At 40.2% G+C, this 23,780-nt stretch overlaps 2 protein-coding genes across 2 annotated transcripts in view; one reads left to right on the top strand and one right to left on the bottom strand.

Moving 5' to 3' along the window:
- On the top strand, positions 1-21,598 carry LOC145457492 (protein fantom-like). Its single transcript, XM_080335705.1, has 29 exons — positions 1-154; positions 587-731; positions 798-865; positions 1,824-1,924; positions 1,980-2,137; positions 4,478-4,611; positions 6,007-6,151; positions 6,412-6,532; positions 6,607-6,725; positions 7,370-7,509; positions 7,837-8,064; positions 8,124-8,242; positions 8,696-8,797; positions 8,853-8,924; positions 9,071-9,264; positions 10,491-10,560; positions 10,627-10,756; positions 11,036-11,121; positions 11,187-11,340; positions 11,935-12,089; positions 12,148-12,273; positions 13,732-13,916; positions 14,700-14,901; positions 15,402-15,524; positions 15,585-15,696; positions 16,675-16,784; positions 19,024-19,210; positions 19,267-19,410; positions 21,292-21,598. The coding sequence occupies exons 1-29, from the start codon at positions 103-105 to the stop codon at positions 21,483-21,485; spliced, it is 3,876 nt and encodes a 1,291-aa protein (XP_080191831.1). The 5' UTR covers positions 1-102; the 3' UTR covers positions 21,486-21,598.
- LOC145457493 (ribosome quality control complex subunit TCF25-like) overlaps positions 21,527-23,780 on the bottom strand; it is a 7,871-nt gene continuing 5,617 nt past the window's right edge. Inside the window, exon 16 of the mRNA XM_080335706.1 lies at positions 21,527-21,878. Coding sequence (XP_080191832.1) covers positions 21,644-21,878 — 235 coding nt within the window. The 3' untranslated portion in view covers positions 21,527-21,643. The remainder of the gene's footprint in view (positions 21,879-23,780) is intronic.

A 23,780-nucleotide genomic window follows, 5' to 3' on the forward strand; every position in this document is an offset into this window, starting at 1 on the left:
ATTACAGACCAAATCTTTTTTCCAGAGATTCTTGTTGTTTTGCTAGATAGATTTTGTAGTGGAGAAAACAGAGTGTGTATATGTAACAGGCTAACATACGGTATGGACCGTAATCCATCTGGAATGGATGGATCAACCGGAGCGAAACCTATGCGTAAGTAGATTCATCGTATCGTAAGACATGTCTTTCTTCGTCGTTTCTCTATAATTGCTTTTTGGCCAGAGTGGATACATTAACCAAAATATTTGAACATACCGCATTAGTCATATCTTTCCATATTTCACCATTTACCATTTAATCTCCTGATGAAGGACCTAAGACCTGCAAGCTTGTAACGAATGAATTGGAAATTCATTTCTTTATACTATCAAGACGTTACCAATACGGGAAGCTAGATGCAGGAGTTCTTATTATCATCACCAGCAACCATCAAATCAAAATTGATGAAAGCAGTTATTTACTAATGAACTACTGATGTGTAAGTATACATGTAATGCCGTAAATTTAATGATGTAAAATCACAGTACTATATCATATAATGGAATTTCGGTAATTTTTGGATTACGACTCAAATCTTTTCTTTAGATTTAACGCCAAAGCAAGAATCGCAGGCACGGGCGATTGTGAGTAAACTGTCCCGCGCTGACTTGGAAGACAAATACTTGGGTTCGCAGGAGGAAGCGATTCTACTGAAGCGTCACGTACGGAAGCAAGAAGACAAAATAAAACGGTAGAGATATATCTTGCTATTTTTCTATATCGCTTGAGAAGACTGAACTATAATATTATATTTTAGGATTTCGACAAAACTCATCAGACTTGTTAATGACCGTAAAAAATGGTCTTCCGAATCTGGACATGGAGGTACAATTTTATTTGTTATCAATTGTTACCATAAATTAAATCATAGGTAGCCAACCACATTTTTTATTATATATACTATAGCAGACAACATCCCTCTTATTTGACTCTTTAATCTGTCATTCCTAATACTTAGTGACCCAATGGAATGTCTACTTAGATGTATCTGTAGCATGTAAGACTACTGTCCAATTTGTAAGACTTGTTACAGAATTGGTGTTTTGTGTAGGCCAAATTTTACGGACTTCTTGCAGTCATGTAATCACACTTTAAGATCGGCAGGTGTTAACTAGAAAATGAGAAAAAGATCAACAAGTGTACTTAATTTGACTTACAGCCATCTTAACTAGATTTTGACTAAAAAATAATAGTTCAATTAATAAATATCCATCTCCCATCTCATTGCACTCAATTATAAATGCCAAGTCTATTAGGTGACCAAGATTATACTCTTGTGTAAGGAATAAATAATGTAATCAGAGCATTAATCCAGGCTACTTGAAGTAGTGCCGAACTAGACGAGGTGCTTAGAACCAAAATATGATGAACATTTTTGTTGTTGACATTCAACATTCAATTTTATCATTCTTGAGTAGAGCTCCGCTGGGGTCCGCTGAGTCTGAATTCTTGTAACCTCAAGAGTGTGTTGACTTTTTCCCATCCAATATATATTGAAACTGTTAGCGTTTCCGTGTCAATATTTGTGAGGAATGACATACCATAACGCTACAACTGACATGCTAAATTTCCACTCAATATCATGTATTTAGTTGAGATTAGCTGATGTTAATGTGGTTTTGTAAACAGAAAATTTCAGCTATTGTATGTTAAGAATTTTACCCATTTATTTTAATGTCATTTTTTGATGAATTTGCTCTTTAATAAATACTCTGTCTGGCTTCTTTACTATAGTCATTCAGTGCATCATCTAAAACAAACTTGATTCAAAATCCAATTTTAGGTGCACGGACCACAAGAGAAGTATCTTTGGAAGAAAAAATTGAAACTCAGCAAGACGCGATAAGAAAATTCCAAAAAGATAATGATCTCCTAAAACAAAAAGTAGGCAAAGGAAATCCGTATAATTTCGGATGATTCAACTTATCCGTCTTTCCAGCTCCATGTAGCCAACCAACAAATTATGACACAAGGTCGGCGACATACACCTTACGGCCATGTTCAATCTCGCGTCAATTCTGGGGTTGAGAGGAGACCATTCAGTGCAAGAGATCGACCCAGATCCGGTGTGAGATCAAAAAGTCCAGGACAAGACAGGTGTGATTACTAATTATTCTTTGAATAGTATATTCATATTGAAATAAACCCGAATATTTTCGTCTGACACTCGTCAGGGGTAATCGTCAGCCATAGACGCCGAACTCGAATTTTCCTTAGGTATGCAAGTTTGATGACGTCACAAAGGAATGCTGTCATAATGTGACGGAATTGACAATTAGGGTCACTATCGCATCGATTCATTAGGGTAAAGTGCATTCGTAAATGCCGATTATACAATCTCCACGTGTTAACAAACTTGCGCGTATGATAAGCTTGTCAACGAGTCCGGAAGTGCTGTCAATTAGCGAGTCACTGATCGTTCGCGAACAATTAAATACGCCGCTTATCATTGCGTATTAAGTAACCTCGACAACCTCGACGACGATTTGCTCAAAGCAAAATGTCCGAGTTGTTAAGGAATCTGTTCTATAATGGCACCGATTTCAGGTGGTTCAAACCTTTCTCATCTTTTGCAACTCAAACCTTGACACACATCTTCTGATGGTTATGTTTAGTATTAGCGGAATTTAATTACGCATGCACGGCGCATTCGCAGTCGCACATGTCTGCGGACATTCGATGTCATTCAGTTTGGTGATGTCACTCTTTAATCACAATTGCTAATCAGCATACACTTAACGGCATTGTCTCCAAGCCATCGAGAGATAGGAGCCAACGCATGCTAGGCCCGAGACGCGACAGTGATGATATCTTTTGTACCAAACCTATTGCAGATGCGATAGTGCAGGCTAGCTATGGTATAGTGCGCACCGGGCCTACTGCAGATGTGATTCTTCAAGCCAGTGAAGCTAGGCTTGTTGGAGACGCGATAAATCAGGCAAGTGACGATTGCCGAGCGCACAGCAATCAATGACATAATTTCGCGACCAACTCAGCGGGAAATCGTGTCACGTTACATTTTGCACAGACGAATCTGGCTAATTGGCAACACGCTTCTCGCTAATTGGCCGCGCGCAACCGGTTACCTCGCTCACATAAGCCGCAGTAGGTATTATCGTATACGGAAATACATTGCGATCTGTTCTAAATAACACAATCGGGGTTTATGTCGATACATCCCAAACGGCATTCTAGATATGCCGCATACCTAAAAAATGTCTAGGTATGCGTGGCATACCTTGCATACCAAGGTTCGGCGCCTATGTCGTCAGCAACTAGTAGAGAATTCAAAAGAACATCGTATATCAACAATCGTCATATTTTGTGCTACGATTGTTGATATACGATGTTCTTTTGAACTCTCTCCTTGTTGCTGACGATTACCCCTGACGAGTGTCAGCCGAAAATATTCAGGTTCATTTCAATATGAATATACTATTCAGTTGTATACTGAAGTTCTGTACCTCCAAGAAGCTGTTCAAATTATTCTTTATGATCACTGGGAACGAATATAAGTCTGTTATCTAGGTTTGATGAAAGAAAAATCGTGGCATCGACCACTCTTTAGCCGTGAATCATATAATAGTATGTCGTTCCAGATTGCTAATTTATATTGGAGTGTATTTATAAGCATTCATATTTTTATATATGCATTTTTGTGGTACTGTAGGTATTAGCACTACCGTGAAACATGAACTTGAACAATAAACATGAACAAACATGGAAACAAGTCTTGGACTAAAATACTAGTGCAAAAACCTTACTCTTATGTTATACTTCTACCTGACATGGTTTTGTTTTTGCTTGGCTTCCATTGTGCCATCGTAACTAATCATTGAATTATACCAGGGGTGTACATGAAGAATGTTGATTTGATTGATGTAGGCCCAAAGGATTAAAAAAAGGATTATCTCATAAATTTCAGCTAGGCTTGAGTGGGCTAAGGGAAAGGCCGTAAAAACTAAAAATATCCGTATGCTGACTTTGCACATGAAAATATTTGACATATATTCATTTACCACAAAAAAATTGACACCAATAAGCCATGCAATCATCGTTACCATTTTTTAATGAGGTGATTGGCATTGCAACTATTCTTGAGGCTTATGTCCGGTCCGAGGTTTCGCTGCGTTATTTATATGTGACCCGATTGTCGAAAAGGTTGCACAGCCATGGCTTATACGACTCTGATTGGGATTAGAACACAGATATAGAAGTTATAAGCTGATAACAACTAGCTTATTCCATGCCCATAGGTATACGATTGCTCCCTTCACAGAAATTCTTTTCTTTACGAACATGTTACTTACCGAATCGATTATTGCTCTTCTACTTGGGGATAATGATGTTTGCTAGTGCCATACAAATACTTGAGAAGTGCTACTGGGATGTACCGTTATTGTACATTAAAATACCTTTCTGTCTGGCAATGTCAAGGTACGGGCATAGTTTGTTGGAGGAAGCTCGAGATGAAAACCATAAGATGCGAGACACTATTCTGGGTCTACAAGAACAAGTTGCGAACATGGAAAGGGAACGTAACGTGATGCAACATCAGCTGCGACTCAAGAGTAAGTTCGGTTTTTGTGTCAGTCTCAGCACTGAAAAAAAAAAGATTTTTGCGATACTTTGACGACATGAAGCAGAGCTGTTAAAATTAGTCGATGATGATAGTTGAGCATGCGTATGATGTTGTGAATTCTCAATAAACCTCAATACAAGTAGAAGTAGTGTATCAGAACAGGGTAAAATTACTTGAAGTAGAAATCAGGGTTGTAACCAAGTCACAAGTCAATCTCACTTTTATAGTTTTAACTCGAGTCAAGTCATTTTCAATTCGCCACCGAGTCAAGTCTAAGTCAGTGAGTAGAGTGTGGAGTCCGTGTCATAATGCTGAGACTCGAGTCCAAGTCATTGTTTTTACTGTTCAGTTTTGAGTCCAATCTGGTTCAACCCACTTTTTTCAACTTTGTACGAGTGATATAGAATGGCTCGCATTCATAATATCGTAATTTTCCACAGTACAAACAGTTCCTGGCCCTATTTTCCAAGTATCAGGAGTGATAGATGAAATACCAATAATGTGGTGACTTTACTATTCTTCGAAGTTACAATGAAATGTGTGTCTTGGCCATCCTAGTCTCGAGTCATGCACAGTGATCCGAGTACAAGTCGCGTCGATACACAAATTGACTCTAGTCGAGTCATTTTACGTATTTAAAGAAATGACTCAATTCAAGTTGAGTCACCAAAAACCGTGACTCGAGTCGGACTCGAAGTCAAGTCATTACAACCCTGGTAGAAATAGAAAACAAAATTCATGATAATTGCTCAAGTAGATTGGAACCAGGAGTCACATTCCTCTGTTTTTAACTGCTAGTGATGTCTTTTGAAATTATGAACTATATCTTCCTGACTTCACGACTACCGCAGAATGACTTATGGTGCTACAAATAGGTGGAAGTTTTGACCTTATGATCTGATTCTATGATACAGGGCTACATGTCCAATCCATGTAGTTACTGCAACCTCCTGCATGGAATTGTCGCAAATCTAACCAAATCCTATTTTTTACATTACAAATTCTTGGGTGTAAGAAATAAAATCTTAAAGTATAAGTGTAAAAGTGTAGCCACTTGAGTAAGTTGCGCAATTGTGCAGGTGTACAAAATATACTTGGTAACTTACATAGTTTCAGAAGTAGCAGTAGGCTACCTAATTAACCTACTGACCATCTCTACATCAGATTCATTGTCAAGTATCAGTAGATAATGAATGTACAATCTCATAGGATCACATATCTATTCATCTGTGCTTAATGTATGCTGTAGCTCTAGCCTACAGGTGCTGTCGTTCATTTCTATTCGTTGCATTACTGCCGGGTAATGGAAAATCTTTGTTAATAATTATGCCTCAAATCAAGTGCCAGATTAAATTACAACATCTCACAATTACATCGTTTGAAGACGCTGAGCACGAAGGCGATGTCCTGAAGTTTAAGGAAGAAATGAATTCAACGAAGAAAAATACGCTTTCGGAAAACATTGATTTGATTCGTCTCCGACGGGAAATCAAGGAGAAATCGGACTCTTATCAATCCATGGAAGCTAGGTAAAATACATAGTAGATTTCCAGGAATTGGGACTTGGTTGAATTATGAATTTCTTCAAGGTCAATTGCTGATCATGTGAATACTTTGACCATCTCTGACTAAATTAATCCATTGATCTCTCCCCTTCTCTTATTCGCTACTCATTGATCAATTAGCCTTAATGGGGTCCGTTCACGGTAATACTGAATGTTTAAGTCCACATACTATTTCTTCGCATTCTATGGAGTGCAAAATGAATTTTAATTCCGATTCGCCTCAGGTATCGAGAATTGCAAGACAATCACCAAGCCGTCCGTACCAATTACGAGAAAGTTCTTCACGAGCTCGACGCTTTGAAAACACAGCTTTTCGAGGAGGAAAAGCGGACTTTCGCTCTGCAGGTTGGCGAGAAGTTTCATTCCATCTTTATTTTGAAAATATCCGAGCGAATTCGTTCATTTTTGTATTCTCTCAGAATCGGCTAAAACACGAATCCCGCGGCGACCCAAAAGCGGCCGAAATGAAGCACATAATATCCGATCTGGAGAAGGAGGTGGAAATACTCAAGGAGGCGAATGAAAGGCTGACACATAAGTGAGGCGGTTTCTTGATAGACGTGTATGATGTTACTTTAGGAACTATCTAAATGTTCCCAGACTGCCGATGTTTTCTAACTAAGTGTGGTATTGTGTTTTAAACTTCTGTTCTTGTGCATGTGTTTGGTTTTGTATTTTTTTTTTAAATTTTGGTAAATTGTGATTTTGTCATACCTTTTACTATGATATCCTTTGAATTACAATATTTTGAATTATTTTCAATCTTCCGACCAACCAGCCACTACACTGTTTTCAGGCGTATGCAGGTAGGCCTGAAACTTGCAAAATCACTTCATGTAACCTGTCAATTGGTACCGTACATACATAAAAAAAGTTGCTATATACTACCAACAACAGTAAGATAAAACATCACTTTTAATCCTAGTTTGGGTGTTGGGCTTTTATAGTGCACAATTTCAATGCAGACTCGTAAATTGACTATAGCTAAATTCCGTATTCACCATGTTTCCAGTGTGTTTGGCACTCAATTATCAAAAATCGATTGCCTTGAATTTGATGACTCAACCCATGTCACTATGTTTATCTGAAAAATTGAAAATTATTAAACGACAAAAATGGAAAACCTTCACCGAATTTATAACTAAAACAGACAGAATAGTCTTGACAGTTATCTGCTTTCAGTGCCTTGACCGCTGGACAAGAACAGAAGTGGCGTAAAACCGAAATGGAATATAAACGCCAAATCGCTCAGCTGGAACACGTCGTACAGCACGACTTGAAAGACAAAGATTCCGTCTTGCAAAGAGCAGCTAGCGAGAGAGGTATATTTGTTTGTTAAGCCATGCAATGTCGCTGATTTAACGTTTACATAACGCAACGCATGTCCGCTTGCGATGGTTTGTGATTTTCCGCTGCAAGATCAAGTCAGTAATTGATTGTAAAGCTGCAGTTAAATCGAATTCCTATGTGTGATTTTCATTTTTATCAAAGTACGCAGTGGTCTGTAGATGTGTTGAGTGGTGCTTTCTAAAAAGAACCTTAATGTTACTAAATTTCTGCACAATTGATAAAAGTATTCAACATCAGTAGTCGAATAGAAGTGGAAGTAATGCCATAAAAATAAGTGATTTACGAGTAATTTTTTTCAGCGATGAAAGATCGTATGCATGACGAAACCAGGAGATTACACGAAGAATGTGTGCGTCTACGGACGGAGAACGACGATTTAAGAAACCGAATGCGGCTTGTGACATCGCTAGATGACGCAGTCGAAGCTTCCGAGTTAGAGGAGGCTTTATCCGTCATCAGGCAGAAGCGTCATCTCGCGTCGGAAAGAAAGAGGCCGGATTTTCTCGAAGAGGAGCACGAAACTAAAGGTGATTGCCCAGAGGGTCGCGTTGTGATTTTTGAGTAATCGGGTGATTCGCTCTTGTAGATGTGGATGAGCTGTATAACGATTTGCAAGTGCAGCACGCCGACACCATTCAAGAGCTGGAGAAGACGAGGGAGATGCTGCTCATGCAACATCGCATCAATAAGGATTATCAGATCGAGGTGAGTGACCTTCTTTGGACTCGAGAAGTAACCGACTCGGACCGAGACGTTCGATTTTAAGCGTTGGAGGTCGTTATCATTTTTAAATGCAGATTGCGGTGTCATTATAACAATTAGCTGACGAATTCTGCTGTTTCCTGTCGCAGACCGGTTCTGAATGGAAAGTGTCATCATATTGTTTGGCTGAAACGCAACAGCGTCATACCAATTGCTTAATTTCAAATGAGCCAAGCAATATTGGAGGTAGAATTGGCATTTCAAACCCCAAACCTCCCTTGCGTACCACCACATTAGTCACAGTTCGACTACTGATTGTGTCTAATGCCCTGTAGCCAATACCGGCTGGTGTTTGTTTTCACCCAATCTTAAGTACCGCTTTCCCAAGGGCTATTGTTGCTGCGGCAAAGATGCACCTAAATTCAAAATATTATTGTCGCATCCATCTCTTTCCAGGTGGACAGCGTCTCGAACAAGATGGAAGAGATGAAACGGGAATATGAAAGCAGATTGGAGCACTACGCTCAACTGCTCGACGCCCGCGCGGCGAGAGTGAAGGTGATTGCGGAATCTTAACTATTTTGCGCTTGATCTCACTAAGGTTTTCGTTTAGAAACTTGAAAAACAACTTCACGATGTTGCGTACGGAACGAAGCAATTCAAAATTAACAAGGATGAAGACGAGGTAAGTCAGCCTTATGATGTTGTATTCCAGTACTGTGGCAACACTGACTACTTTGACCACCTCTGTGCTATTTCCCACGTTACCTCCATTGATGTTAAACACTCTTCAAACTAAGTCTATGTTGAACCTTGAAATCGTGCCCCTAGATGGACGTAGAAGAGGAGGACTTTGACATCACAAGGTTGGAAAGGGGCGAAAATCTGCTGGAAATCAACATTCAAAAAGCCACGCTGTCGCACGACGCCTTGCAAGCGCTGGGAGACCGCGAGCCGTCCACGTTCGTGACGTACGAGTTCTACGACTACGAGATTGTCAGCACGCCCATCATCAAGAGCGGAAGGTAACTGCTGGTGTATTAATTAGTTTATTCATGGCGGTTATCACGAAACGCATTAGGCTGACCTTCGTATGGTAGCTCAAATTTTTCTGAACAATATGTATTCAGACATGGTCAATAGGGCTGCTCAACAATTACTTTTTTTCAAATTTTACCGGCTACTTGATAAAATTGTTAGGTTACTTAAAAATGCTGCACACTAATATTGGCTCAATTCCAACCAGTGGAAGCGAAGTTGTTGTAGTAGAAAATTCTAGATTTATTTCATAAAAAAAAACATGAAAATATTTTACTGGCTACCCAATGAGATTGTTAGGTTGTATGAAAACACGATGCACAACGAATTTGGCTACATTCCAACCCGTAGAAGCAAAGTTATTGATGTTCAAAATCAAGATTTCAAATCATAGTATTTACGGTGGGTAGATCTATAGGTAACCAAATTAAAGAATTTGCCAGCTGTAGATACCATTTTTTTACAAATCCAAAATTTTTAACTCCAATAATTTTGCTTCCATGGGTTGGAATTGGGCCCAATTTGATGTACATCGTTTTTTCAGACAACCTAACAATTTCATAGGGTAGCCAGTAAAATTGGGAAAAATTTTGTATATTTTATCAATTAAGTGCAGAATTTTCTACTACAACATCTTCGTTTCCACTGCCTGGAATTGAGCCAATATTAGTGTGCAGCATTTTTAAGTAACCTAACAATTTTATCAAGTAGCCAGTAAAATAAAATAAAAAAGTTATTTTTGAACAGCCCCAATGGTTAACAACAAAATACTTTTGCGTCTATTTCACAAGTTTGGGGCGAAACTAGGCCTAGAATACTCACTTTGTTACTTACATGGAAAACCCTACTTCTTTTTGTACTGAGTAGAAATTTACTGCGTTACTTCTACTTCTACCTGAGTGCTAGTGATGATAACTTTGACCGCCTTTTCATGTATCTTCAACTGTTTGGAAGTGATATGTTTAGTAGGGATACTGGGATAGGAATAGGAATTTTTACGCCTTCACCCTTGAATAGCATGGGTTTATAATCGTGACTACGACATCGGTAAAACGAGTGACTTGAGTCTGTGCGGTGCAATTCTGCGAATCGGAAGTTCCAGATTGAAATTTTCGACCACGTTTTATTTCATTCAATCAAAATTCTCCACGCTGACAACTGGCTGAGACTTCCCACTGCCCAGCTTTAATCCTAAATGCCTTTCATTTTCCAGTCCGAGATTTGATTTCACGTCTCAATACATCGTCCGAGTGGACGACCTTTTCCTTTACCATTTGCAAAAGGTAAATAGAAATTGATTGTGTAGTGTAGTCTTCAAATTCACGAAATCCGTTGTGTTGCATTCACAGAACAGCACCAGAATCGAGCTGCATCAAGCTTTCGGCACGGATTACACGACGATATGTGGCTGTTCTATTCGTTTGAATCATCTGTTGGACAAGCCGCAAGGGAAACTTCACGGAAGCGCCATATTGACAGGTTTGGACTGGATTTGTGTGAATTTACTTTGTGAAATCCTGAAAATTTAACTGCCATCATCCTCCCCATAGTGTTGTCGTTTTTGCCTAGAACCGGGTTGGAGTGTTTGAACTAAAGTTTGGTATTCAGATAGTGGCCGTGAATAATCCCGTAAATAGTAAAGAATGTAAGACATCGCTCCTGCACCTGTTCTAGGGTTTTGTTGATGGGATGTTAACATTTTGTCAAATTGACATTCCGATGTAGATAATGACCATTTTAATTTTTCTTGTTCTCAAGGAGCGAGAGATGGTGCTAACTACGGCACGTTAGATTTCTGGGTACGCCTACGGGTGCCCATGGATCAAGCAATCAGACTGTACAAGGTGAATATGATAAAAGATTGGGGCCTGTGGAATTGAAACAAAAATTTGTTTTGATTTCTTTCCAGGAAAGGACAAAGGCGCTCGGGTATTTGTCTGCGAATTCGACGGACACCCAGAAGAAATTAGACACGCCGCTGACGTTGCAACAGCAAGACGCAAACTTTAATCAGATGGAGTTGCGACTAATGTCGTGCAATCACGTGCAAGCACGACGTCCAGGTAGAATGCTTCGAAAATCGTAGCCGGCGTTTTGCGGTGCCGAACAAACGCAGGGATTGGATATGTTACAGTTTTCCACAAACTTTAATTTGCCTGGGAGGCTACTTTTAGAAATTGCAAGATGCATCTTCGCGACTAGCGCGAAATGGGTATTATCACTACAAATAGGTGCAACGTGCAATCTTGGAAAATATATTCAGTTACGATGATACAGGGGCTATTTCAGGTATTTTCCAATTTAGTTTCACTCATAAAACTGATGAAACCATATCACAAAACTGCTTTCTACTTTTTCATGGTGAAGGTGTGTACTGGAGTGCTTGCATTATTGAAACATTGGTTAAGTTTCTTACGGACAGTTCGCTTGAGAAATAAATGATTGAATTCGCCAGGCTACGAAAATTCTAAATCTGCAGTTTTTGACCAGTCCACCTCGGATCTACTTGAAAGATAGTAATTTTGCTTGGAGACATTACTGCGGCATCAGCAGTAGGCCTAAATAATCAAGCATTGGTGACAGCTCTAATCGTTACGGATCACAATCTCATGACGCGCAAAAGATTCAATCTCTTCAACTCGGCAACCTTTTAACAGGAGTGCAACCCGACGTATATTGCGTGTACAAGTTTTACGACTTTGGAGACCATGACACCGTCATTATTCCAAACACAAACAACCCGCATTTCGACGACGTTCAGTACTTCCCCATCCAAATGACGGCCGATTTAGACGCGTATATCAAATCGGAGGTGAGTTAGCGCGTATATTTTCTGTGCGCAGTATGTGTGCATCGGTATTTTTGTATAGAAACTGGAAATCTATGTGTTTGATGACGGCGATTCGGACATGACGTCGTACTTGGGCAAAGCAACTGTGGACATGATACCATTGGCGCATGATAAAGTTATCAAAGCGCCATTTCAACTGTATAGTGTGAGTAAATTTGAGCATATTTACAGATGTTATGTGCATCATTGAGAACCATGGAGATAAGTAAATCGTCGGCTGTCTTGGCCATTTCAAGTACCATGATATTTTCCTTCTGAACGACCATACCTGGTTCAATGCATTTTTTCAACTTGAAAAATAATTTACTTGACTGTACAAGTGTACATATTCATTCTCAACACTGCCTAAAGTTAGTGACAAAAGATTGCTGAACTAAAGTAACTGTAGAGCAGTTTGGCGGATCGCTTGAATCAGAGTGAATGAACACTCGACTAATCAACGATATATAATTTGGATTCGTTTTCGGACTCAAATCAAGGCGCAATAAACCTGTCGTGCATGGGTTCAATGTATAAAAACCCGATACATTGCCCTGAGATTGTATTAATTTCACTGATGTTGCAGTAGATATATCTTGACGTGTTTTAAGCAATAAGGTAGCTAACCAATTAATATGGTTTGCGTTTACCTATACTTAACTTTAGTGTCTTGCTATTCTGATGTTGTGATGTCTCAATTCACAGATAGACTCAATACAGTTATATTTCAGATACATTTGATGTAGGTTGCGTTAAATGAGTCTCGCGCATCGGAAGACACCTAATTGATATAGTCAAGCAATAATGAGAATTTGTTGTAAAGCGTATGAATTATGAAAGCAATATTTGGTTACCTAATATGGCACAATATTCAACGTGTGGTGCAACGAGCGACCATGTCAAGTTGCCAGGGTTAACTGTAATGTATAGGTGTAGGCAGGGTTGTAATGACTCGAGTCATTACTCGACTCGAGTCAGACTCGAGTCACGATTCTCTGATGACTCGACTTGACTCGAGTCATTTTCTCAAAATACGGAAATGACTCGACTCGACTCGAGTCAATATGTGTATTGACTCGACTTGGACTCGAGTCATTGCGCATGACTCGAACCAAGTCATTTGACTCGAGACTCAGACGGCCAAGACCGACATTTCATTGTAATTTCGAAGAATAGTAAAGTGACCACCCTATTGGGGCTTTGTCTATTGGTACCGGTACTTGAAAATGCAACCAGAAACTAGTAAAAGTGGGGAAAATTAGTATATTATAAATGCGAACCATTTGATATCACCGAATATGGTTAAAACAGTGGGTTTAACAAGACTTTATCTGGAAACTGAGCAGTCTACACAATGACTTGGACTCGGACTCGAGTCATTATCCCATGACTCGGACTCGAATCTCTGCTCGATGACTTGGACTAGGCCTTGACTCGGAGGCGGATTGAAAATGACTCGACTTGACTCGAGTCACAACTATAAAAGTAATATTGACTTGTGACTCGGAGCCTTGTGACTTGGTTACAACCCTGGGTGTAGGTAGTGCACTTGAATACCCCACGACAACAGTATAAGTAGCAGTCAAAAACTGCTGATTGCTGATAAACCGAAATACGTTCACAGCCGGAAGACACTGAAAATGGTACGGTGGAGATTTCGCTTCGATGGAAGCTGCCGTACCGGGCGCCGGCAAAGGTGATGAGGATTCCGGAAACAGAGACCGAGAGGTTGGAGAAGCTTCACAAGCAAGAAGATCAGATGGTGCCCGAAAAGCTGGTCCCGCATATCGCCAAACCGAAACGGAATGGGTAAGTCTCGGCAACCTAAAAAAAAACAATCGTGAGTTTAGCACAGTGGGGCAAAATAAGTTGAGGTGGTGTCAAAAAATGCCAGGAACCATTGGCTAATGCTTCTGTCGAGCTTGAAATTGGAAAATGGCTTATTTCAATCATGTAGCTTTGCATTCTAGGACGGAAGCCGATCGAGTGATATGCTTATGTTATCATGTATATATGACTATATTTTATCCCTCTGGCCTGTAATGAAGTATATTAAAATGCAGGGTTGTAATGACTCGACACGAGTCGCGATTTTTTTGTGACTCGACTTGACTAGAGACATTTTTTCAAATGCGTAAAAGGACTCGTAAAAGAACCAAGTCTTATGACTCGAGACTAGGACGGCCGAGACAGATATTTCATTAGACTTAGAAGCAGAGTGAAGTTATCACATTAATAGTATTTCGTCTATCAGAACTGGCACTTGGAAAATAGGGCCAGAAACTGTTTTAACTGGAGTCAAAACACTATGACTCGGACTCGACCCTCTACTAGCTGACTTGGACTCGGTCTTGACTCGGTGGTGAATTGAAAATGACTTGACTTGACTCGAGTCAAAATTGAGATTGACTTGAGACTCGGAACCTTATGATTTGGTTAAAAGCTTACAACCCTGTTAAAATGCCCCTTACAAATATGATAGTCGATCATATTTGACTGCGCCTGTAAATTAACCTACACTACCATGGACTAATTCTTGTTGATCGGATAAGGATTTAAGATTTTCCTGCTACGTGGACCGTGAAATTTCAGGCAAAAGCAGACTAAGGTGGTTAAGAAAACCGCGCAGCCCAAGCCCACATCGCCAGATACAACCAAGCCGCAAACAGTGACACAAACGATGCCAAAGACAAGAACAAAGAAGTCCGATCCAGCCGTTGAACTGCAGAATACAGAATCAACGACAAAAGAAAAACCAGTTCCGTTTGAAGTAACGAGCCCTGACTTATCCGAAGTGAGCGAGACCCATTGTGACATGCCATATATATTATATAGTCACTAAGCAAAAGTAGAAGTAATGCCTTTTTCTACTCAATTATATCAACACAATGACATATCAAAACCACTTCTAGTAGAAGTAGAATATGAAAATCAGAAAGTGCTCATGTAGTTTTGAAAAGTCTATTTGGCCGTATTGTTGCGTACTTTTTTAGCAGTTAATTAGAGGTGCCTACTTGCTGGATGCATCTTCACGACTAACACAAAACAATCGATGCCACAGTAATGATGCAATTTTCCAAAATGTATTCGTTAACGTGACACGGGGGCTGTTTCATTCGGTTCTTGTGACAATTTCACTCGTAAAAGTGACGTAAATTTAACCCGAAACTGTGTGCTTTTTTACAAAATCCAAAGTGGAAAAAGGAAGCTGAAACGGAAGTAGTCCAAAGCAAAAACACTTGAGTACTCCGAAAAAGTCAAAGTACTTTGTTACTGACCACCCCTGTTCAAAAGGGCGAGAGCGAAACTCCGAGCGAGATTCAAATTGTCATGCCCGTCGCTGAAACGCGAGACGGCCCGCCGAAATCTGACGCCGATCGAGGAGCACCAGTAAAGCCAAAGCCTAGGACGCGCAATGTGAGTCCGGGTCCGTTTTTGCGTCGTTTCGAGATTTTAACGGTGCTCTCGTCACGCAAGTTGAAGCAGACGGGCACACTGGAAACGGAGGATGCGTCACCGCGCGAGGACGTTAATATTCCGGAAGTGAAAATGGTGAAACCGGCGCCGACGCAACCGCTGTCTGATGAGGGTATGAGTTTTTGATTGAGTGTTTTAGGGATGGATGCGGTACTTTGAAACTGTTACCGTCATTTGGTTTCTATTTGAACTGATTTTGGTCGCTATCTCCCAGATTGACATGGGTGCATCTGTTTTGACGATATAACCGTATGCCTTGGGGGTGTCACCGATGTTTTCATGTATTTTGGTGATTTCAACATATATAATCGTCAGATGTAGGTTCCATTATCTTTGTACAATGTACAATGTGATACACAAGACACAATGCGATGTCCTGAACAGAAAGAAGGATCCACTTTGGCCTAATGCCTACTGTAATGGTGTTTGCTCTTTATTTTCAGATGCTTGCCTTGCCATTTTCATTCACTTTTGACTTGGTAGACCTAACCACAGCCCTTAACTCAATTGTATTGTAACACTTAACCGCAGTTATGCACGCCATAGCCAAAATCTGTCTACAGAATTTCCGTCATCTATATTGTCAATAAAATTTTCCAATTTGGTATAAAATCAGTTTTGACCACCATATCTTCCCTTTTATTTTGCTCTGGTCAACTCTCAGTCCCAGTTTCTTCATCATTTCCACAAATATTTTACTGAGCGCATCAATTTTTCGCGAAACTCTAGTGCAGAGGTTTGTCATTTGCCAGACAATTAAGAATTAGTTCATGATTTCATATTGAGCATATTGGTCAGGTAGTGTGTGGAGTATTTGCATATATTAAATTTTTGTACATCATATTTACTGTTCTCCACTGTTTGAAGACTTCCTGCTGTGCAACTGCAGTAAATATTTATTTTGTGAAGTGAATACTTCTTTCTTTTGTTGAAACTTCTATGGTGTATTTATGCGCAATAAACAGGGTTAGTGTTTACGCTGTGATTCTTTGAGAACACAGCGCGCTGATCTATTCAGAATTGGCATGTCATCATCATCATATCGTCATGGCATATCAATACAGTTGCGATATTAAAATTTGAAATTTAGACGATATGGAAGAAGATATTGAAGAAGAGATTGATCAGGGGAGCGCTCTAGGAGAAGACGAAACCGATTCTGAAACTTTTATGATGTCATCGCCAGAGAAGACGATAGAGGTAACCCAATCGGTGTACATTTACATCACATTCAAGATAATATCACAAGTGTTGGTGGCATGAATTTCCTGGGGACGAATCAAAAATATTACCGTTTTCAGAAGAAATTCAGATAATAGCCTCTTGGAGGTACATAACTACAATATACAATTGAATAGTATATTCGTATTGGAATGACCCCAAATGTTTTCGACTGATTCTCAGCAACTAATACAGAATTGAAAAGAACATCGTATATCAATACTTTCATTTGTGTGTCTTGTAGTTGACTTTTATCAAAACGCCAACCAGGTTTATGCAAACAGAACAAGTTCCATGGTTGTAACCAGGGCTTTGGAGCAGTCGTAAATTTTAATCTGCTCCAGCTCCGGCCATTATGGTTCGGTTGTAGTCCTCGCAAGGAGCCATCATTTTGTGGGGGTATGCAAAGTCTTGTGACGTGATAATTACTTTGTGTCATCTGTCGGTGACGTCATATCCGCACGAGAACGCAATTTACTCCATGTCATTGCATTGTACACATGATACAGCATTGAAACAGTGACGTGATGTTTTAATACCGGTACTGCGCTCGTTAATATCAAGTCTTACAGTCCAATGTAATCTTTTAATGGTGCGATTTGTCCAGATGTAACTGCAGAAAAGAGCGCATGTCGCGGCCTTATCAGCAGAAATACACTTTTCACCAAATTTACCCAACGACTTTATTCGATATTTATGCACTTGTTACCAGTCCGTCCATTGTCGATCAAGTTTAGTGGAGTATAGAAGGTTCCCATTTAAACGAATCTAATAAACTCAAAATTAGTGCCATTGACAATCTGGTGGTGCATCAATATTTGAGAACTTAATTCAACGTCGTGCACTGTACAAGTCGGTAACCAATTACACTGCAAGCTCGCAAGTGCCATTGCGCGACAATTCAAGAATACGAGTGTATCAAGCAGACAAGAATGAATACTCGAAATTGATGATTAGAATCACTAATTGCCCTCACATATTCAACACGAGGGCAGGGCTCGGACACTGCATTGACTAGCTGACATCGCGGCAATTGTAGGCTATGCGGACTATAATAGCGATCTGGTCTGCTTCGATGCATTTCCCTATTTACGTTCGCAAATCGATACTGGAGTAAAAGATCGTGCGCTTGAATGAATTTCAATTCATAGACCAAAACGATAACGCAATATCCAATTTGGCGCTACGATTAAAAAACTATCAACGAAGAACGTGCATTTGCTCGTCCAATCCAGAAAGGAGACATTGTTTCTCGGAGTGTGGCGTGCGCGCCTCTAAATCAACATGTGCAGCAAGGTCATGGTTATATCCTATGGCGTCGCTTATATATTCGTCTCATTACTAATTAGGTATATTGCTCATCTCACATAAGCATCAATTCCGTTTTGTGACATGCACGGTTTTCATGTCCGAGTCGTGGCGTTTTGGTTCGAGTCCAATTCATTATGTTCACTGTTCAGTTTTCAGTTCAACGTACTTTTTTCAACTCTGCTCGAATGATAGAGAATGGCTGGCATTCATAATATAGTAATTTTCCTCGGTCTTAAACAGTTTCTGGCCCTATTTTCCAAGTATCAGGAACGATAGACGAAAAATCTGGTAACTTTACTATTCTTCGAAGTTACAATGAAATGTTTGTCTTGGCCGTCCTAGTCTCGAGTCATATGACTAGGTTCAAGTCACGCGCAGTGACTCGAGCCACCAAAAAATCGGGACTCGAGTTATTGCTGTCCTGACGAGTTCGTGTACAATCTAAAAATAGCACATAGAGCTGAAGCGATCTCTTCGACCCGATTATATTCGTCATTTCATGCCGGTGACATCATAGTCAGTGATGACTGTTGAAATACAATGTTGCATCCAATTCTCTACTAGTTGCTGGCAGCAGCGTGCAGCCGAAAATATTAAGGTTCATTTCAATATGAATAATTTAATATACCATACAATTGTAAGTTCAAATAAGTAGTATAGAAATGCAGATTCATGTTTTACTATACACTATGTCTTATTGGTTATTCGTAACGCATTTTTCATCATCATCAGTCATGGAATGGTCCTGCTGTGGATAACAGATGCTAGAATTTCCTCAAACTATATAGTTTATATTCTTGGCTAGTCAATGTTCTGATAACTACCTGCTGTTATCTTGCTTCAAATATAGACAACAGTATTCAATCTAGGTCCTAGGACAGCACGCTTTATTTCATTTATTTTGCAGACCACGGACACCATTCGAATCACTGTGAATCACCTGACCCTGAATCGGGACAGCTGGGTGTACAAAGACCCGGACATTCAGAAAATTTTCGTCGAGTACACCTTCCTGCGTGACGTCGAAGAGACCCCGGTTTCGCTGCCGAAGCCGAAAAACCCGTCGCGTGAAATGAGCTACAATTTCAGCAAAGGTTTGTGGAGATCGGTGCGAGATTGTGCTAGACTCGAAATGAGATTTTCGATGCAGTGACGCATGTGGATGCGGCGAAGAATGAAGAGAAAAGAAACCATTTGGCGGCGATGATACTACCGACGGCCGAGGTGGATTCAAGGATTTCGTTCACCGTGGTTTCGGAGCCTACTAACGATGAGGACGAATGCGATGAGCTTGGTTAGTAACAGAGGTTGTTCACATAGTGATTTCCAAAACATGTCAAAACTAATCAGTAGAAAATGAAGAATTTTAAATGTAATTTGAGAAAGTAGAATTGGTTCATTTGTTCTTTTGATATGTGGGTACTGGGTACCGAATTTTCGAGTCATATCTTCACAACTAACACAAACTGTTAGAGGCTACTAAAAATGGTGCAAACACGCGGTTACTGTGAAGCAGGGTTTATTTCACTTAATTGTTATGACGTGTGAACACAATGGAAGTTTATCTCATATTTTCGTAGAAAGTGCTTAGTTTTTGCCAAAAACAGTCAAGTACTTCATTACTAACCACCTCTGTACTCATCCCTGGAGACATGGACGCTTGAAAATTGTCAGACTACTTCCTCTTTAAAACAGCTTTTGAAGCATCCATACACTTCTAACTCTACTCGTTGTCATAACAACTAAGCGATGTAGTCACATCTCACATTTGCAGAATATATTTTCAGAACTTTCCCTATTCATGGCAGATGGCACCAATATTCATTCCTGTAGAAGTAGTGATGATCCATCTTGCAATTATTAAGGTTGTCACCACCGTGGTTCCTCAACCACATGTACTTTTTTCAAACTACTCGAGCTTCCGCAATCTGTAGTCAGCATTGCTACTTGGTTGAAGTGTCACCATAAATTTCTACTGAATAACAAGTAGAATTAGCAAGGCGTTCGCACTTTTATTTGTGCGTCTTGGAGTGAACTTATCAATACACGCCAACCTAGCTTGCACCAACAGGAGTTAGTGTACCATTTAAAAATAATTTGCTGAGCTTAAGCGATCTCTTCTCACGAATATTCTCAACTACATGCTAGTGACATCATATTTGGTGATACGATTGTTGATATACAATGTTCTTTCAAATTTTCTACTAGTTGCTGACGATCACCCCTGACGCCAAAAATAATTGGGTTCAGTTCAATATGAATATACTTTTCAATCAGATGTGAAACTCTTTTTAAGTGAAAGGAGAAAGTCAAAGATTTCAAAAGTCATCAAGCAGTGTCAAAAAGTAGATTTGGTTGAGAGTTCCCATACTTTGGACAGTTGATCAGAAGTAGTTGCTATAAAAATCTTTGTGACTAATGGCAATACAAATGGGTGCCGTCTTTGAAAACATATTCAGCAGTTAAACAGTATATTCATATTGAAATGAACCCGAATATTTTCGGCTGACACTCGTCAGGGGTAATCGTCAGCAACTAGTAGAGAATTCGAAAGAACAGCGTATATCAACAATCGTAACACAAAATATGACGTCACCAGCATCTAAAAATCGTACATTGAACGCTCTCGTATTCGACATTTCATGCTGGTGACGTCATATTTTGTGTTACGATTGTTGATACACGCTGTTCTTTCGAATTCTCTACTAGTTGCTGACGATTACCCCTGACGAGTGTCAGCCGAAAATATTCGGGTTCATTTCAATATGAATATACTATTCAATTGTATATTGATTTCTGTACCTCAAAGAAGCTATTCAGCAGTTAGCGAGATGGCTATTTCATGTGGTTCTTATGACAATTTCACAGTTGATAGGGAGGCAACTTATCCCAAAATTACTTTCTACTGGTCAAAATCTCAAGTGGACAGATTAGGTATAAGTAGCTTCGCCCAACACCAGAGGGTAGGCAAAACCTACTTTAGCATTCCAAAAAAGTGGAAGTAGTTCCTGTCTCCCTCTGTGTAATTGAGAAGAGATTTCCCACTTGTAAATATCTACTCTGACTTGTTAGCATTAGCAGCCCGACTATCCGGCTGTTAAATTACAAAGGGCCATCTGAATACTGTTGTTCTTATAGCATTTACGTACTGCCATTATCATTTTTTGATACACAGGATCGGCAGACGTGGACCTGAAGGCGATTCTGAACAACAGACAAGACGTCGTCGACACGGACCTGGAGGTGGTGTCGGGCAACAGCGACAAGGCGGTCATAGGCCGCATCAACGTGTCGGTGGAAGCGTTGGGCGCTCTCGAATCACTCGTGAAGGAAGTCAACGACCTGCTAGAAAAATCAATCGGGAAGTAAAACACCGTCCTGAGACATACGCTGTCTCGTCGCTGCTAGTGTTACTCCAGTAGATCTCTTTATTGCGTAACGTTCGTAACCCATTTCCTCAATAGATTTCTAATATACCGCTATCGCGCATGATTTTTGGTGACCATTGCATCGATAAGGAGGAAAATTCAGTCCCACTCTTCCTCGTTAAACTCCTCCTCCTGCTCTTCCGGGTCGGGCGGCAACTGGATGGTTCCCAGCATGTCTCGCATCGCGCCCATCAGATTTTGAAACTGTTCGTGCAGTCCGGCACGTGCCATTCCCGCGTGCTCGTCGTCTGCCGGCACCCGGTTGGGGTCGTACTGGGGCATCAGAGAGTTCAGGAGCAGACCGAGAGTGTTGGTGTCCCCGCCTCTACGCCTTCTGTGATAGGAGAGAGGTTTCAGAGGGTTGCTATATATGTATAATATGTTACTCGTATTAGTGAGTAGTTTTTGCAGTATACATTACTACCTTAAGTGGTAATGCTTTTAGAATACTTCTGCTTTCTCTCAGCAATTGTTTACGCAAAACTTCAATAGACAATTGAATAGTATATTCCTATTGAAATGAACCCGAATATTTTCGGCTGACACTCGTCAGGGGTAATCGTCAGCAACTAGTAGAGAATTCAAAAGAACAGCGTATCTCATCAATCGTAACACAAAATATGACGTCACCAGAACGAAATGTCGAATACGACAGCGTTCAATATGTACAATATGTACTATTTTTAGATGATCCACAAACTCTTTTTGTTTGCATTTTGATAAAAGTCGACTTCAAGGCCCACAAATGAAAGTGTGAGCGACCCTTTCCAAGTATGCGAAATCTGTCGTCTCGAAAATTTTTCGCACAGGCGGGATTATCCAACAAGTGTTTGCCAATTGCAGAATTTATGGCCTTTGATTGTTCCGCATCAATCTTGAGTGGATGAGTCAGCTATTCACCGAGCGTGTTCTAATGAATCTAGGGACATGCTGATTTATGCGTTCCTGCAAGCGCTTTGACGTTCTTCCCACGTAGCCACAATCACTTTTAAGACTGGATTTTCGAACGTCGAATGTAGTTTTTGGGGTAAATTTGCATCATTTTTCCAAGCGAAATTGTCATAGAAACTGGACAAAACACCCCTGTAGCACGGGTCAACTGAAAATATTTTTTTTAAATTGCACCTATTTCAAGCGTCATTTATCATCTTGCGTTAGCCGTGAAGACGCACCCTGCAATTTATCAAGTGGTCACCTCCGATCAACTCCTCGACTAAATGTACTTCTTGAATCTACTCGAGTACTTTCCAAACCTTCGTTATGTACCGCCAGTTGAATCGTTACTTCTACTAGAGCAGGAGTTGCCAACATGGGGGCTTATTCTCTTGGGGTCGCCAAGACAAAATTTTAATACCAACGAGGCAATGGCTATTACAAGAATCCCAAATTAACCTACCGGCGGCTCATTTATGAAAATTTTACGACATTTTTCGAAATAGAAAAAGATATGACCCTTGAGGAATGCGAACCTGGCAAACAAGGTATCAGATCAGTCCAAGCGTCATTTTAAATAACCACCTATCATAGCGCAAGGTTGGTATATGGCCACCGCTATCAAGATTAAAATGTCAGGTGCAAAGAAATCGATAGGACGGGAATGTCTCCTTCCACGAAAACTACAAGTGACCGGTAGTGCTATATGTTAACAGGGATACACACACACACTCTGCGCAGCCAAATAACTTATAGATCGTCATCTGTTTTTCGCGTGACGCAGGACTTCTTTAAGCACTACCTGGCTACTTCGATTAAACACAGATGGAAACCATTCCCACACATAGTTTGCAGGTTCCCACACTGAACGGGTTTGGGCAAAGGTGCCGACCATTTTCGAAAATCAGCACGCCAAATTGGGAGTGGAACATTTTCCAATGAAAATTTGAGTGGCACCAGGGCCTACGATACTACCCGGTCGCACCCATAAAAAGGTTGGGAACTCCTGTACTGGAATATCAACGATGACTACTTTGACCACCAGGCACCAGGGTTGTAACCAAGTCACTAAGCTCCGAGTCACAAGTCAATCTCACTTATAGTTTTGACTCGAGTCATTTTCATTTCACCGCCGAGTCAAGTCCAATTCATCTAGCAGAGGGTCGAGTCCAAGTCATAGTATTATTGACTCGACTCCGAGTCCAAGTCAATGTGTTGACTGCTCAGTTTTCAGTTAAAGTCTTGTTGAACCCACTTTTTATAACTGTGTTTGGTGAGATCAAATGGTTCGCATTTATAATAT

This window comes from Botryllus schlosseri, chromosome 15 (assembly GCF_051294905.1).
Source record: "Botryllus schlosseri isolate E-star chromosome 15, Bs_hap1, whole genome shotgun sequence".
Taxonomy (NCBI): domain Eukaryota; kingdom Metazoa; phylum Chordata; class Ascidiacea; order Stolidobranchia; family Styelidae; genus Botryllus; species Botryllus schlosseri.

What these genes read in the sequence shown, in the direction of transcription:
- LOC145457492 (XM_080335705.1), top strand. Translation starts at nt 103, where the DNA reads ATGGACCGTAATCCATCTGGAATGGATGGATCAACCGGAGCGAAACCT. An exon ending in TATCAATCCATGGAAGCTAG is followed by an intron (nt 6,152 to 6,411) that starts GTAAAATACATA and finishes GATTCGCCTCAG; the next exon opens with GTATCGAGAATTGCAAGACA. An exon ending in CAAAGCCTAGGACGCGCAAT is followed by an intron (nt 15,525 to 15,584) that starts GTGAGTCCGGGT and finishes TCGTCACGCAAG; the next exon opens with TTGAAGCAGACGGGCACACT.